This window comes from Rhipicephalus sanguineus, chromosome 10, assembly GCF_013339695.2.
Source record: "Rhipicephalus sanguineus isolate Rsan-2018 chromosome 10, BIME_Rsan_1.4, whole genome shotgun sequence".
Lineage (NCBI taxonomy): Eukaryota > Metazoa > Arthropoda > Arachnida > Ixodida > Ixodidae > Rhipicephalus > Rhipicephalus sanguineus.
The window spans coordinates 23,418,934-23,435,379 of NC_051185.1; the positions used below are offsets into that span (position 1 = coordinate 23,418,934).

The 16,446-nt window shown below is 44.8% G+C and overlaps 1 protein-coding gene across 1 annotated transcript in view; it reads right to left on the minus strand.

Annotated features, from left to right (window-relative positions):
• Positions 1-268: 268 nt before the first annotated feature.
• Positions 269-16,446, minus strand: part of LOC119407257 (complement C3-like) — a 67,385-nt gene continuing 51,207 nt past the window's right edge. Inside the window, exons 33-41 of the mRNA XM_049420022.1 lie at positions 15,559-15,616; positions 15,253-15,340; positions 13,676-13,747; positions 12,094-12,226; positions 11,921-12,010; positions 9,104-9,232; positions 7,937-8,020; positions 6,007-6,148; positions 269-398 (exon numbers count right to left, since the gene is read on the minus strand). Coding sequence (XP_049275979.1) covers positions 275-398; positions 6,007-6,148; positions 7,937-8,020; positions 9,104-9,232; positions 11,921-12,010; positions 12,094-12,226; positions 13,676-13,747; positions 15,253-15,340; positions 15,559-15,616 — 920 coding nt within the window. The 3' untranslated portion in view covers positions 269-274. The remainder of the gene's footprint in view (positions 399-6,006; positions 6,149-7,936; positions 8,021-9,103; positions 9,233-11,920; positions 12,011-12,093; positions 12,227-13,675; positions 13,748-15,252; positions 15,341-15,558; positions 15,617-16,446) is intronic.

Genomic DNA, 16,446 nt, shown 5'->3' on the forward strand with positions numbered 1-16,446 from the left:
ACTTTCTGCAAAGAAAGCGCGAACGTTTTTTGAGTGTGAACATTGATGTTGACGCGTGACCGTCGCTTATGACGTGTGAACACTGCTTTTGTGAATGGACATTCTCGTGTGTGAATTTCGCATTACTTTATCTTCATTCATAACTTCATGATGCAAATTATAATGAAACAGAAGAGGAGTAGCCGGAGCCATACCTAGGCACCAACCTCTCCTTAAACACATTTAACAAAGAAAAAAATAACAGCGCCAAGAGCAAGGCAACGTTATGAAACGTTTATTCGTTGCAGCCATTCTCCCTGGGAAATCTGTCAGAGAGCCAGGTCAGCATTCTTTTAATGTGTCCACGCGCACTTGCCACGTCGTGGATGCGAACTCTGTGGTCCAACGGATACCGGATACTGAAAAGCAAGAAAGGAAAAACAAGTAAGGAGTCAAGGAAAGGAGATGAATCTTAAGGGCTCGTTTTCTTTGTTAGACACAATATTAATGAGAACTAACAGACAATAACGCCAAGGAAAGTATAGGGGGTGTTAGCTGTAGTATTTAGAATATAAATGTGAAGAAAGTAAAGTGGACGAAAAGATAACTTGCCGCCGGCAGGAACCGAACCTGCGACCTTCGAATAACGCGTCCGATGCTCTACCACTGAGCTACGGCGGCGGTCATGCTCCCGTCCACTTTATGGGGTATATATATGTGCATTTAAACCTTGGAGTGTTGGTCAGCGCCAATCGCAGCCATGGCGGCGAGTGTGGAACACTCTTTTTCTGCCTTTCTGGCGTCACGTAGCACGTGATCTTTTTTACGAGCTGGCAGCTGACCAATAATCCCTCGCATACTACCTGAAGGCATCATGTCTGCCAGAACGAGACCCTTGCTATGAATGAAGGAAAGGAGATGAATCTTAAGGGCTCGTTTTCTTTGTTAGACACAATATTAATGAGAACTAACAGACAATAACGCCAAGGAAAGTATAGGGGGTGTTAGCTGTAGTATTTAGAATATAAATGTGAAGAAAGTAAAGTGGACGAAAAGATAACTTGCCGCCGGCAGGGACCGAACCTGCGACCTTCGAATAACGCGTCCGATGCTCTACCACTGAGCTACGGCGGCGGTCATGCTCCCGTTCACTTTATGGGGTATATATATGTGCATTTAAACCTTGGAGTGTTGGTCAGCGCCAATCGCAGCCATGGCGGCGAGTGTGGAACACTCTTTTTCTGCCTTTCTGGCGTCACGTAGCACGCGATCTTTTTTACGAGCTGGCAGCTGACCAATAATCCCTCGCATACTACCTGAAGGCATCATGTCTGCCAGAACGAGACCCTTGCTATGAATGAAGGAAAGGAGATGAATCTTAAGGGCTCGTTTTCTTTGTTAGACACAATATTAATGAGAACTAACAGACAATAACGCCAAGGAAAGTATAGGGGGTGTTAGCTGTAGTATTTAGAATATAAATGTGAAGAAAGTAAAGTGGACGAAAAGATAACTTGCCGCCGGCAGGAACCGAACCTGCGACCTTCGAATAACGCTCCGATGCTTACCACTGAGCTACGGCGGCGGTCATGCTCCCGTCCACTTTATGGGGTATATATATGTGCATTTAAACCTTGGAGTGTTGGTCAGCGCCAATCGCAGCCATGGCGGCGAGTGTGGAACTCTTTTTCTGCCTTTCTGGCGTCACGTAGCACGTGATCTTTTTTACGAGCTGGCAGCTGACCAATAATCCCTCGCATACTACCTGAAGGCATCATGTCTGCCAGAACGAGACCCTTGCTATGAATGAAGGAAAGGAGATGAATCTTAAGGGCTCGTTTTCTTTGTTAGACACAATATTAATGAGAACTAACAGACAATAACGCCAAGGAAAGTATAGGGGGTGTTAGCTGTAGTATTTAGAATATAAATGTGAAGAAAGTAAAGTGGACGAAAAGATAACTTGCCGCCGGCAGGAACCGAACCTGCGACCTTCGAATAACGCTCCGATGCTTACCACTGAGCTACGGCGGCGGTCATGCTCCCGTCCACTTTATGGGGTATATATATGTGCATTTAAACCTTGGAGTGTTGGTCAGCGCCAATCGCAGCCATGGCGGCGAGTGTGGAACACTCTTTTTCTGCCTTTCTGGCGTCACGTAGCACGTGATCTTTTTTACGAGCTGGCAGCTGACCAATAATCCCTCGCATACTACCTGAAGGCATCATGTCTGCCAGAACGAGACCCTTGCTATGAATGAAGGAAAGGAGATTAATCTTAAGGGCTCGTTTTCTTTGTTAGATACAATATTAATCAGAACTAACAGACAATAACGCCAAGGAAAGTATAGGGGGTGTTAGCTGTAGTATTTAGATTATAAATGTGAAGAAAGTAAAGTGGACGAAAAGATAACTTGCTGCCGGCAGGGACCGAACCTGCGACCTTCGAATAACGCGTCCGATGCTCTACCACTGAGCTACGGCGGCGGTCATCCTCCCGTTCACTTTATGGGGTATATATATGTGCATTTAAACCTTGGAGTGTTGGTCAGCGCCAATCGCAGCCATGGCGGCGAGTGTGGAACACTCTTTTTCTGCCTTTCTGGCGTCACGTAGCACGTGATCTTTTTTACGAGCTGGCAGCTGACCAATAATCCCTCGCATACTACCTGAAGGCATCATGTCTGCCAGAACGAGACCCTTGCTATGAATGAAGGAAAGGAGATGAATCTTAAGGGCTCGTTTTCTTTGTTAGACACAATATTAATGAGAACTAACAGACAATAACGCCAAGGAAAGTATAGGGGGTGTTAGCTGTAGTATTTAGAATGTAAATGTGAAGAAAGTAATGTGGACGAAAAGATAACTTGCTGCCGGCAGGGACCGAACCTGCGACCTTCGAATAACGCGTCCGATGCTCTACCACTGAGCTACGGCGGCGGTCATCCTCCCGTCCACTTTATAGGGTACTTCCTTGGCGTTATTGTCTGTTAGTTGTCATTAAGTAAGGATTCAGTGACAACAACGTAACAATTCGCTTGTTTTTCATCGTGAGAGTGCAGAAAGATGAAGCTTGCAAACGAAAACAAAATATGGTACATCACTCAATTCTCTCAATGAGATCGAATGAACGTAATAGCGTTGTCATAACGTGGGATAACCAACGTTAACCATTATAGTGTAATCAAAGTTAGGCAACACTGATCGGTGCTGGAGAGTAAATAAACGGTAGCTTTCAAACAAACAAATTTTTTTTAACTGCGAAACTGTTTAAGGAACCACCCTGTCGTCGTCTGGTGTCTCACAACGTTGTCACGCTGCGTCTCGTGTAGATGTCACGCAGATCCCACGTTTGATACACATAAGCCGAGCACGCTGTACGTTTGGAACACCAGCGCTTGCTGGCACGTGAATGCCAGCGTCACCGAAGGCCTATAATTCATCTGTCCGAGCAAGCGAAGCGACAACCATGGCGACAACGAAACGCCGGCGTCGGGAGTTCGACGCAGATCTACGGAAGTGAGAAGCGGAGGCGAAACGCCAGCGCCGGGATTTAGACGCCCCGCGCTCGGAGCAGCACACAGTAGGAAACAGTAGCAAGGAGACCATAGAACAGATAATAGATAATCGCAAAACAAATGAAGTGTTCACAAGAAATGAACAGAAAGGTATAGAAAATATGATTTAATCACACGAAAAGAAGGGAAAAGAGAACGAAAGAGTAGAACAGAAGAAAAGAACGGAAGAGAACCAAGGAGAGAAGATGAACACAGCATAAACAGAAGAGAAACACAAGTGAATCAGTTCACTTGGGGTGGAAATTAAGATTTTTTTAGGTTGCGCTGCAACCACGCTCCCGTACCATATCGCACGGTGTTGCGGAGCAGAATGTGCAGTGGCTAAGAGCGTCTGTATATTTTCCTGGGAGGCTTTTGCGCGTGTCGCTTTCGGTAGCTTGCGGGATCACGGCACGCTACAGGGTACCGTCAGGGAATGGTCCTAAGTTCCCGGAAGAGCAATGTCTCTTCTATTGTGAGCTTGAGGTGCCGGGGCGGGTAAGTTCTTCTACCTTGTTTGTAGTGGCTAAGAGCGTCTGTATATTTTCCTGGGATGCTTTCGCGCGCGTCGCCCAGGGCTCGCGAACCTGGCGGCATAGCCCGTAGAATGTGACCTCGGGCAGTGGCTTGAGCCGCTAAAATACCCGCCAGACATTCGTGTCCAGGCGCCCAGACAGTGTACAAACCTTGAAGTTTTTCCTGCTTTTTTTAGAATATCCGGTGCTTGTTTAGCAATTCGACCCAATCGGTAATTTCTACATGCTATAGTTTCGAATCCGCGATTATGGTAACATATTACTCATTTCTCTTGCCCGTCGTGCCTCACAGGGCTAAGGAAAGGAAATATTCAGTGCCGTGGGTCTCGTCGGCCGCCGCGTACTGCCTACCAGTTCATTATCCATTCCTGGTCTGTATTCCTATTAGTTCGTCCTCTGTTTCTGTCAGCGTCCTGATGGGTACATGTTGCGTACTGTTGAATACATCCTACCGATGTCCCCAACAGGCATAAAGCATAAAGACTACGACATAAAGCATAAGATGCGAAATACATACAAAACGTAAAATGCGGAAAGGAGATCGTTTAAATTTTTCCTAATTATCTTGCTTGGTCTCTGCTCAGTCTGGGGTGTGGTTTATGCTAGCGTCTTCCAGTGGCGCAAATCACAGGGGGAGGGGTCTGGGGGTTCCTGAACCCCCTTGCACTCGGGCTGTGGGGAAGTGGGGGGTACGCCCCTTGCAAGTCTCCCCAGTTGATATTTGCCTTTGAAACAGCATATTTGAAATGCTTGAGAGTTAAGCATAGCGCACACTCCTTACAATCAACTCTGAAATATGAAGCCATTTTTAATAAGCGGAAACTATATACGAGAGCGAAAGCTGTTTTGGTTTCAAGAGGCATTGTAGAGTTCGTGCTTTATGAAATGCTACACGGGTGCCTTTGAATCGCAAAGTAAAGAATCCCCGATCATCTACCGTTATTTATTCACGTCGGCGATTTGGTGGAAGGCATTGATAATGAAGTATGGATGCGATTGCTCGAGTATAGTTGTTTCATTAAAAATGACTGGTGACACGATTTACAAGAAAGATTCCAGTGGTAGATCTTGGGGGGTTAGCAGCATACACGATGGAAGCTGAAGTTAAAGAAAAGTTGTTTCTTTACGTGGTTATAACAATAACAAAAATAAATAGCGCTCGCATTTTCATTTGACAGTTTAACCTGAATGTCATATTAGCTAAAAACATTCTAGAGCCTATACCTACGAGTTATATTTAGAAACTGACTTTGCCAACCATTGGCTGCACAGACACACTGTCGTTTTCGTTTCAATTTATTCGAAAGCACGACTTTAATTTTTAGATAATTAAAAGTAAAACATTTATGAAAATCAAAATGGCCGCCACGGCATGAAGATGTGTGTCCCCCATGAGATTTTTCTGGATTTATGCCACTGGCGTCTTCTGTTTGCTCGGTAGCGGTGTAAAACTATGTTGGAATATATTTAAGGACGGAAAGCTAAAGAAGGAAGAAGTCATGTGTGACTGCAGAAAAACAGCAATAGCGTACATTTCCGACACGAAACTCGCGAAAAAGAGACGATGACTATTTCAACATTAGGTATGTACGTAATACGCACAGACTTCAAAATAAACACTACGAAGTAGCAGGTTGAGGAAGCGTCTAGAGGTCTCCTGTATATGTGTTGTTAAGTATTTGAAGAAATGTTTAATGGTTAGTGGGTATGTATACATTTCATGACGGTCTCCGAGCTCCTGAAGGCCAAGTCCGGCGGAATGGCTCGAAAAGCGCCGACGCTGCGGTTCGCGTGGATATTTACTAAGGTCTAGGAGAACAGGTGATGCATTTGCGTCACGAGGTTTTGACAGCAGGTTGGACAGTATACAGGTTCTGTATGAGCAGTTGTTCGAATAACAACCACCTGCATGGAACAAAACAAGGAATGCCCACCTCGCGTCTCCATCGGTGATTTGTTGGTCGCTGTCCTTGCCGAATATTATGTACTGGCGTCCTACGCCGAGGTCTGTCGTGTTGCACAGCTGGCGACCGACGAGCACTCGCGTCTGGCCCTCTATAGTCTCGTTTTCTTCACCTACGATTTGAAATTCAAATACCGGTTATATACGAGGTAGCAACGCGACATAAGCCCAGAGGAAAAACTAAAGGTGATAGAGCACATAAAAAAAAGAATAAGTATCCTGAGGCTTTACGAGGCATACTGTAGCAAGGAACTAATATGAATTGATTTGGACGATCTAGAGCTGTGTAACGTGTACCTCTAAATTTTATGGCAAACGCCTTACATGCCTCGCTAAGGCCGAAAACTTACCGTCGTCGTCGTCGTCAACACGAGTGACGCGAACAGTCACTATCATGTGATTACCTCCCCCTATAACATCGCAGGTCGCCAGAATTTGTGGCGTGATCATAGCGTAACTGTGACGTTACATGATGACGTCATCAAATGACATCACCGCTTGGTCGAAGGTAGCCAAGTCCCCGACGCAGTGCAAAACCAAGTGAGGCGCAGAAATTTTCCAATGTCTCCGATCCCATAAGCAGGGCTTAAAGTCAGGAGGGAGGGGGGGGGGGGGGGCTTTGGGGGTCCGGCTCTCCCTTCCATTTCTTAAGGAGGGGCTGTATGTATGTGTGTATGCATGTATATAAGTCGCCGCCCTCTGAGGCCCCCCCCCCCTCCCCACCAATAAAGGGAGACTTTAAGCCCTGCCCATAAGCATTGCAAAACCTCGTTGAGTGCAGAAAGCTTTTGGAGGCGGGGGGGGGGGGGTATTATTACATTCGACTGATAAGCAAAAGAAGATGGGTTTCGCCTTCGAGTCGCCTTAGGCAAATGCGTAAGGGACCATGTGAGCTCTTTAGTTACACGGGTGTGTTTTTTTTGCACATCGGCACGATGCTCTAGTAGGCCACAGGCGCATGCCTCATCTGGCAGTAAAGCACACTGTTCAGGATTTCCAGCCTTGACCTCCGCGATCGTCTCCGAAAGTTTGTTGCAGCCGGAACTGATCGCGGAGGCCACGTTCTATCGTAAACTCAAATACTTGTACATGCGAGAGAGGCGGTAGTGCAAGCTGATGTGGTAAGTAAAGAGCGCGTCACTCGTAACCATTGTCAAAGGGCGCGGGCTTGCTCGGCCAGTGGAATCGCGAGTGAGTGATGGAATTGACCGCTTCATTGCCAGAATGGCCCGCGTGAGCAGGCACACGGATTATTTGTGTGGGGCGAGCGGGACCGGTGTCAGAACGCAAAATAGCGGTGGCCGGGGGTGCCACCCGTCGACGGCTTGTGGTCTGTCTCATCTCGCGCACCTAACGTCAAGGTGCGACGCCTGCACCACCACAGACGGCGCTGTTGGTTACTCCTTTAGGAGTTTCGCTCTTATAGTCTAGAGTTTTTGAACCCCGCCGCCCTCTCTCACCGTTCCCTACCCTCCGCCCACCCCCCTCTGGCCGTAATGCTAATTCGTTTCTCTCACACTTGTCACTAAATTCACACTAACAATTTTTATCTCAATCTAATTGGGCCAAACCATACCTAGAAATGTTGGGCATAGCACTACTATCGCCATTTGGTGAACATTGCCTCAGTACACCAGCGTTACCAGTTCACCGCAGTACACCAACGAACGTAACTCAACGGGAAACATTTTAGAAGAAAGAAGAAATAATTGATAAGTTGAGTTTATAAATGTTTCAGTCCCCAACGTCGAGAGAGTACTTTCCTCACGTGCTCATTTAGGGCGCTTAGTTGTAACTTCCCTTCGGGATAAAGCACTCGGCTGGATCTCACAAATACAAGGGTTGGAGCAAAGTGCTATAATATCCGAAATTTCCGACGTGATACAACGAAGTGTGCTTACCTTCTTTGATAACTCTTTTGATGTAGAAAGCAAGGTGCCTGTAACCTGCGATGACGTAGTTTGCAGAAACGTTTCCTTTCCACACTGCGGAAGGCGAAAGCAAAGTAAACGCTGAACAAACAGTCATGTCCAAAGCAGTGATCGTTAACACCCATCATGACCAACCACTTCTATAGACTACTGTCCTGTTCTGTTTTAAGTGGCTCGCTGTGGAGAAGTTGAGGTTTACACCCCTTCGGCTACTGCATTTCTATAAGTTCTGCAGAGCACAAAAAAAAAAAGGTTACCCAAATACAAAAACTAAGAGGTAAAATGGCGAAATGAAACAAATTGAGAGAATAACGTGGGAATGGACAGCTCACTTGCAGGAGTTCACTTTGCAATCGAACATTCACATGCGCACGCGCACATTTTTGTCCAAGTTCTAGCCACAGTATACGGTCTTAAACAACACTTCGTATATAGCTATATATAGCTGCTACTCGCAAGCGCTTAAATGTTGTCTTAAAAGTGAACTGAAGCTATAATACACGAGGAGTATTGTATAATCCGTACGGCATAATGCCTAAAATAGATGCAAGGCACATTGCATAGAAACAAGGGTGAGAAATATTGTACAGATATAGTGCTATGTTGCGTGAGAGATATAAGTATGAAAGCTTCTAAAGCGTGGTTCAAGGGTGCTTTATCATCTGGCTCTGACACTTTTGTGCTTATCATTATTGAAACGAATTCTGTGGTGAGTCTTGCTGGGGCGGCGCCAGGATTTTTTCCCTTGTGGAGGGGGGGGGGGGGGAGGCTGCCCACGACAAGTGAGCTCCTTCAGGGGGCCAGGAAGGCTGGTACCTTATGCGTTGTGTTTTGAATGTTTGCTCTTGAGGGGCAGAGGTGGGGAGGGAGGCAGGTAGAAATTGGGGAGGAGGGAAGCTGCCACCCCCGCGCCCCCGTTGGCGTCTTGCACGCGTATATCCAACGGAGATGGGAACATTCAACTTGTAATCGTCGAATGTTTTCTGTGGTTGTCACTTGTTTCTTGTCTTTCCTGTGCGCTAGACACTGAAATGGAATACCAACATGCCGAAACTTACGTGACGTCTTTGTCCTTATCTTTTTACTTCGCGGACCGTATTATTTGTTTCCGCGCGTACGCGGGGTAAATATACTGACCATAGTCGTGTTCGTCACATGCGATCTTTCGGAGGGCTTGCTGGTCCGACTTCGTGTCAGCACGCCTGTTGGAGGAACCTTTTGCAGTCTTGATGACGTCACTGAATGTTTCGTTGACGGGACACTCCGCTGTGAGGCAATCAAAGCATAAAGCTAAACGTCATGTCGATATCGAAGAAATTCGGAATTATACGAAAATGGATAGTTCTGTTAACCACGCCACAAAAGAGCACGCTTCCTCACCAAGGAAAGTGAGAGCATATGTCCATTAATTTCGCACAGTCAACTTTAGCCAAAATTAATAATTGTTCAGCCATTTTGAGCCAACATTGCCAGGAACCTACCAGCCAATTGGACATAATTTATCCAGCATCCGACAACCCTAGCCAGTAGTAGTCAGTGTTAGTGAGCGCTGGTGGTATGCGCACGAGTAAGTACGGAAGGTGAGGCCACGTGCCTTAATGAAACGCTCTGTCAGAATGCACCGTCTTCGAGATTAGCCAACATTCTACGTCAGAAATCTGACGGCATTGTACTTCATTACAAGTCGCGAGTGCAAGATATTAAGGCGAAAGCCTTAGACGGCTCATCAAATGTGAAAATTGACCGGCGCCGTCAACACGAGTGATAAAAAAGATCATCACGTGACGACGTCACTATATGACATCATAATGACGTCACAGATCGTAAACATCTGTGACGATCTGTGCCCGTTAAAGGTGGGCCGATCGCGGAGGCAGTGAAAAACAAAGTGAGTTGCAGAAGCATCAAAATGCCTCCGATCCTGGAGGCATTGCAAAACCATGCTAATTGCAGAAAGCTTGCGGAGGGCAGCACGGGAGGTTGAATACATCGACTTAGAAGAAAAAGAAGATGGCTTTCACCTTCGAGTCGGCTGAGGCGAATTCATGAGGGACCCTGATTTCTCTTTAAAAAATTCACCATCTCCCACTAAAGGGAACCATGTGGGGATACGAAGGAGCGCATGGGTCGACTTAAAGTTCCGTTCATCACGGGCACCTTGCCCGATGTTAACGCGTCCTTGCATGTGGAGCACATCATGAATTCACTGTAGTTAATGTCGCTGTTACTCGTCCCGAACTCTTGCTGGAGCACGCCACGCGGGTTCATCGCGCGTCTGCAGAATCTCGTTCCCCGACGCCATCACGTGATTGCTGAGAGAGTGTAAGGGGGAGAGGCCACAGCGTCTTAGCCAGCCCCTTACACAGGCCCGAACGCGCTAGCGCATGCCAGCACACGTGGTTTTGTCTGCGTTACGCTAAGCTAGGACAGCATACGGCAGCCCGGGCCCCTAAAGTGCTCTGCACGTATCATCATCAAGGCGGTCGAAGAACAAAAGGAAGAAGACTTCTCATTGGCGCGAGCGCGCGCTCAGATATGTTACGGATGGCTATGGTAGGTTTTATAAAGCGGACGGTCGCCAATGGAACTACGGACAAAGCCCAGCGCAAAAGCTGCTTCGCATTTAAAAACTCCCACACTAAGATGCTTCTCGTCTATCCATTTTAATAACACTAAGACGAGGCACATACGACTCATATTCAATACTATTGTATGAGCATACGAGAACTATCAAATTGGCTCACTATTCTTCTGAGCCGTGCGCAGCACGTCAGAATAATTTTTTCTATTCCGCCAAGCTGCGTAATTAATAAAGATTGCTTCATTAATTCTTTAAATAATAAATATAGCGAAAAATCTTCAATAAAGAAGTTGTCGCGCTTGTTCTGAAACGTCGGAATGTTTCATCTATGATAATATAACTGCCAATCCGCCAAGCTGGCTAATTAACAAATAGTGCTGAATTGAACTTCAATATAGCAACTCTAACAAAAAATATTCAATAGAAAAGTTGTAACGCTTCTTCAGCAGCGTTGGATCATTTCATCGCTGCTAAGATAACTACCCTGCTTAATTTTTTAGGTGTGTACGAATAGGGGAATCTAAAACTGAATCAAACACGAATCGAATACTATTTGGATAGTTGCCGAATAGTAAGGCAGCCATTTTCAAGACGGGCCTGGAATTCTACTTTATATTTCAAACAAACATTCACAAACGTTACCACAGTAAATTACCGTAACTGACAAAACACGCCGCCATTATGTAAACCGAGGCAAGCTCGTATACACTAGCGACTAGAGCCTTCGAGGGATTTTTAACTGTGGAATAAATACAGCTATTACTTCAGTATTCGGGGTGGCACTTTGTCAACAGGTTTTAAATAACACTAAGACTTAGAAGCTAAATAATGTTTAATGACTGAACATTATGGATCTCATGATAATGATAGTGGGTTGAGGACACATCCGCTTCGGCGGCACCGGAGTTTAAGGAAGAAACTCTTTCATACGGTGATGAGCAAAGCTCCGATAGTCCCGTAAAAGCTTGAAATGCGTGCATCTTGGCAATGCACTGATTAAAACAAGAAAAATTCATTCTTCGCTTTTCGAACATGTTGTTCCTTTGGGGTTTTCCCGTCGGTGCTGATTATTCGAAAAGTATTCGAAAAATATTCGAATAATGAGATATGTCCTATTCGATTCAAGTACCGAATCGAATAGAACGATATTCGATGCGTTATTCAATATCTTGGAATATTCGCACACCCATAAATGTTTTTCCAGCGTTTCTTTAGAGTGCGCGAAATTTAACATATATATATATATATATATATATATATATATATATATATATAGTTGGCGCAAGTTCGCTGAAACACCCTGTGTGTGTTCATACAAGATTGGATGAGTGGCATATGTGCCCTGTATGGCTCAATGTGTCATATTTTCTTACCTGTGGCGCACTTGCACATATTTCCATCGCAAAAAAGTTTCACGGAGGAGCTCTCTGCCTCCGGTCCATAGGACTTGCTGCAAGACGCGCCTGTGAAACAACATAGATTCAAATTTGTCAGCACGCGATATGCCAATGAAGCTTCACTGTTATACACGTATATGTAAACGTACCAACGTTGGGCTGTGAAGGAGACACACTGCCTTCGTAGTAATCGTACACGCTCACAGTGGAAGTCTGAAGATTTGTCACGTTAAATTCTCTGTCAATCCGAAACTTCAGGCAGGTCTCCGTCGCGGCTTTCACCTGAAAACAAAACAAAAAGAACATCATTTTATCAATTAGATGTTCGCGTTATAGTAGTTCCCTTAGGCAATATTCATAAATGTGATATCCGTGAGTGCCAGATAAAGTTTCTAAATATTAAAGAATATGTCAGTGCTAGAATTTTCCCACTGAGCAAGCACTATGTGAAATGCAATGACATTTATTTAACATTGAACAATGTAGCTTTTTAAAGGATACTTTTTCCAATAGCGCGTCATTGCACTCTAGCAAGTGCTCTTTGAGAGTAGCCATTTATTTTTTCGAGTCACATATTCTACCTGGTCATTTTATGAGTATTTTCACGTATTTGTCCTTGCAGAGCTCGTGAAGTCAATATTGTTCTGCAAGGTAAAATTGTCACATACTTTGCGCTCCATCATAGTATCTGCATTAACGCGACAGCGTTGAGGAGCTCGTTTCGCAGAAATTCCGCTGTCGGTGTCGGCGGTGGTGAACGAAAAATCAGCGTTGTTATTGAGCGAAAATTTGAGATTGATTGATTGATTGATTAATTGACTGATTAATTGATTGATTGATTGATTGATTGATTGATTGATTGATTGATTGATTGAAATAACTTTAATGAAATCAGATGCATATAAAGAAATAATGAAAAAGACTTTGGTTCGAGTGGCAATCGAGCCCATGGCTTCCCCTGGGTGGCAAGCAGATGTTCTACCACAGAACCACGCCCGTGCTCGAAATTAGTTCGGTGACAACACCATATGAATATTGTATAGTAGTGCGAGGAGCGTCATTAACATATGTAATATTGCGTCTCAGAAGCCTAGAATCACACCAGGCGTCAGAACATGTGATTCGCACAACGAGTGATTGGTTTAGAGGCCCACCAATTGCGAAGTACCCAGGCATAATTAATTATCATTATCAACAACAGTATCAGCAACGTGTGCAGGTGCGCGTTGGACCTTACGGACGCGTAGTGGGTACCTCGACAACTCGCAAAAGGAGGAGTTACGTCGTAGTGGGCACTTCGCAACTGTACATGCAATAGGCATTCTAGGATAGCTTTAAACGTCCATTGTAACTCGCACAGACGCCCCTTTTTTTGCGGCACGGCTGAGGTGTCCAATGAGAAGAGAAACGAGGCCAGCGATTGACAAGGCGAAGCTCAAACCTCCTCCAAGTTTTTCGCGCCTTCGCTTACTTCTACCCTTCCGTAGTAATTGTAACGCATCGCACGTATTTGATTGCTGCACATTTTTGAAATTTAATGCACGACGTCTGGATGTATATACCTGAATGTTTTATGTGTACTGAATTGATAATAGAAAACCGTTCATGAAGAGTGACTTTGAGACCTTCTTCTGCAATAACATACGTGCGAGCTGCATGCGCATATGAATCATTTAATAAACCTCAAGCTTAAAAATTAATACACCTGGGCAAACACTGCAGAGAACTTACCGTTTGTAGATAAAAGATGACGCGGTTCTCTCCTTCTTCGTATTTTCCAACTTCTGCATTATCGCTGACAACCTGCGGCAGAAGAGGAGAAGTTGTTCAGTCGAATAGAAAAATGCTTTGGAGGTAATGCTGGAAGACACTTATTTAGACTTCTCAATATTTCTTCAATTCTTTCACGACGTGGGTTCTACGAATTCATTTAAATGTCTATGAAAGCTGCAAGACAAGACGTTAAATTCTTTTTCTTTGAAGTGTTTGCCTTTGAACACAGTTTGCAGCCTCAAAACACGTGCGTCCATGAGCAATACGGGATATAGCGAGCCTTAGGAACAAGTATAAGTGTTTCGTTTCACATTGTCCGCATCATATGTATACGCTGGCACCGACATACGTGTGTGCGTACGTCTAAGCATGTGGACATCCATCTATGCATATTGTAAGCAGTGAACTCGACGGCAAGGTAACAATGTTTCGATTTCGGCGTTGTCTTGCCCGTCACGCATACGCTGCGGCAACTTTCAAACCAGCGTGATAGCGCCTTCGAAAATATCTAAAATCAGCTTTTTGATCCAAAATCCTTCAGGACTGAGTAGTGTGTAGAAAGGCGTACAATATGCTTGCGAAGTATTTACGAATTCTTGTGTCTCGCTCATATAAACATATGATATGCATGTTTCATTCGTGAGTGTTAGCCGGTAAAGAAAAAAAAATGCGCCACACTTCATTCAAATGCACTCAACGTGCCAATCGGCGCGTTGTGTGTGCAAATATTTGCAAATAAACATACAAATAAATCCTTTGAAACTTACGAATTTTTGTACTGCAGTAATAATATAGTTGAATTATGCTGACAATGAAATCAATACATTTCATGGAAATAAAAAAAAACTAAATATGTGAATGTTTTAATCCAATTCATCGGTTCAAAGATTTTTTGTTCTATCGAGCCTGCTCGATGAAATTTCAAGGCCAATTAGACACCGTTGCCCCAATTCAAGGAGCCCGCTTCCATGAGAAAAGTGTGGTGCACATTATTCGCCGCCATGTTCAAGCCACAAGCCATGGTGAAATTTCCCTAACCTCCCTGTCTTTCCGTTTTTCTTCTCCTCCTCCCATGCCGCTATTTTCAACCTGCGAGCTTGTACATTTCCTAGTAGTATTGGTTGGTTGGTTGTTACATAGGTCAAGCCCTCACTCAAGCAAGTAATTACGTTATATTATCTAAGATATATTTAAAACCTATGTATTTTTCGAATATTCATGTTTGGCAACATACCATTGTTTCCCTCCTCGAGCACATCTACTTCTGTGTGCCATGAAATTACACGCCCTTAAAAAAAAGTTCAAAAGACACAAATGTTCAGAAAGTCAATGCGTCAACTTAAAAGTTTATGATCCGCAGTGCAAAACGCCTGTATAAATCTCGCCAACAACGACACAAAATAGAAACACCTTAGCCGATGCTTCGTATATAGCGAGACCACCGAATATTTATAGGTTTCTTCTGAAATAAGCCATTTGGCTTCTAGGTACTTGGAAAATAGTCATCTCGCACAAAATAAGGAATTTTTCCTTACTTTCTTCAGATCATCTGTATTGGGCTTGAATCCGGTGAAAATACCAACATCCACGATAGCCATGTTCGATTCGTTCCCGCCCAAGTATCTGCAATCAAGAAATAAGGAAACATTTTTTTTCTCTCGCGGATAGCTTATGCGCGCAGCAGGGGCGGCGCCAGGAAGGAGGAAGGGGAGCGCGAGGGTTGGCGGCCTCACCCCCAAACTTTCTCCCCCCTCCCCTACCCCTTACCCCATGAGCAAACATAGTGAAAACACAACGCATAAGTTCTGCGCCTCCCTGACAAAAAAAAATGGAAAGATTACCTTGTGCACACTTTTATCTCATAGGTGTCCTTCTTTCCAGGATTGTTTGGTGGCCGTCCTGACAAAAAAAGAAGTAAAGAAGTACTAGCTGCTGTTAATTTTTAAATTATTACGCAAATAAAGAGAAACGGGAATTAGCTAGAATATTTCAAGCATAGCGCTCAAGAATTTTAGCTTAACCGAAGTGTTTCATGACGTCACTTTGGAGTACATACTGAACTACTGCTTACAAATGCAAAAGCACGACTTATACCGTGTTTCTTGGCAGATTTTGCGCCTATAAAACTAAAAAAACAAACTCATATTTTATAATGACAACAGTTTGTACAAATGCAAATACTGAGGATCATGAAAGAAAAATATCTGGGGTTTTACGTGCCAAAACCACGATATGATTATGAGGGACGCTGTAAGGGAGGGCTCCGGAAATTTCAACCACCTTGTGTTGTTTAACGTGCACTGACATCGCACTGTACACGCGCCTTTACCACTACGCCTCCACCGAAATGCAACCGCCGCGGCCGGGATCGAACCCGCGACCTTCGGGTCAGCAGCCGAGCACCGTAACCACTGATCCACCGTGGCGGACAATCGGAAAAGAATGGCTGAGACTTGAGGCGAAAGTATTTCATGCCTCATCAAACATAAAAGTGACCGTCGGCATCGGTATCGGCGGCGTCAACACGAGTGGCGCAAAAAAATCATCATCATGCGATGACGTCCTCACACGACAACGTCGCTTGGCAAAGGTGGACCGATCACGGAGGCGCTGCAATACTACGTGAGGTGCGGAAAGCATCCAATTCCATCGATCCCGGATGCAGTGCAAAACCACGTTGGGTGCGGGAAGCTTTGACGCGGGATCAATAAAATCGACGGTGAAGAAAA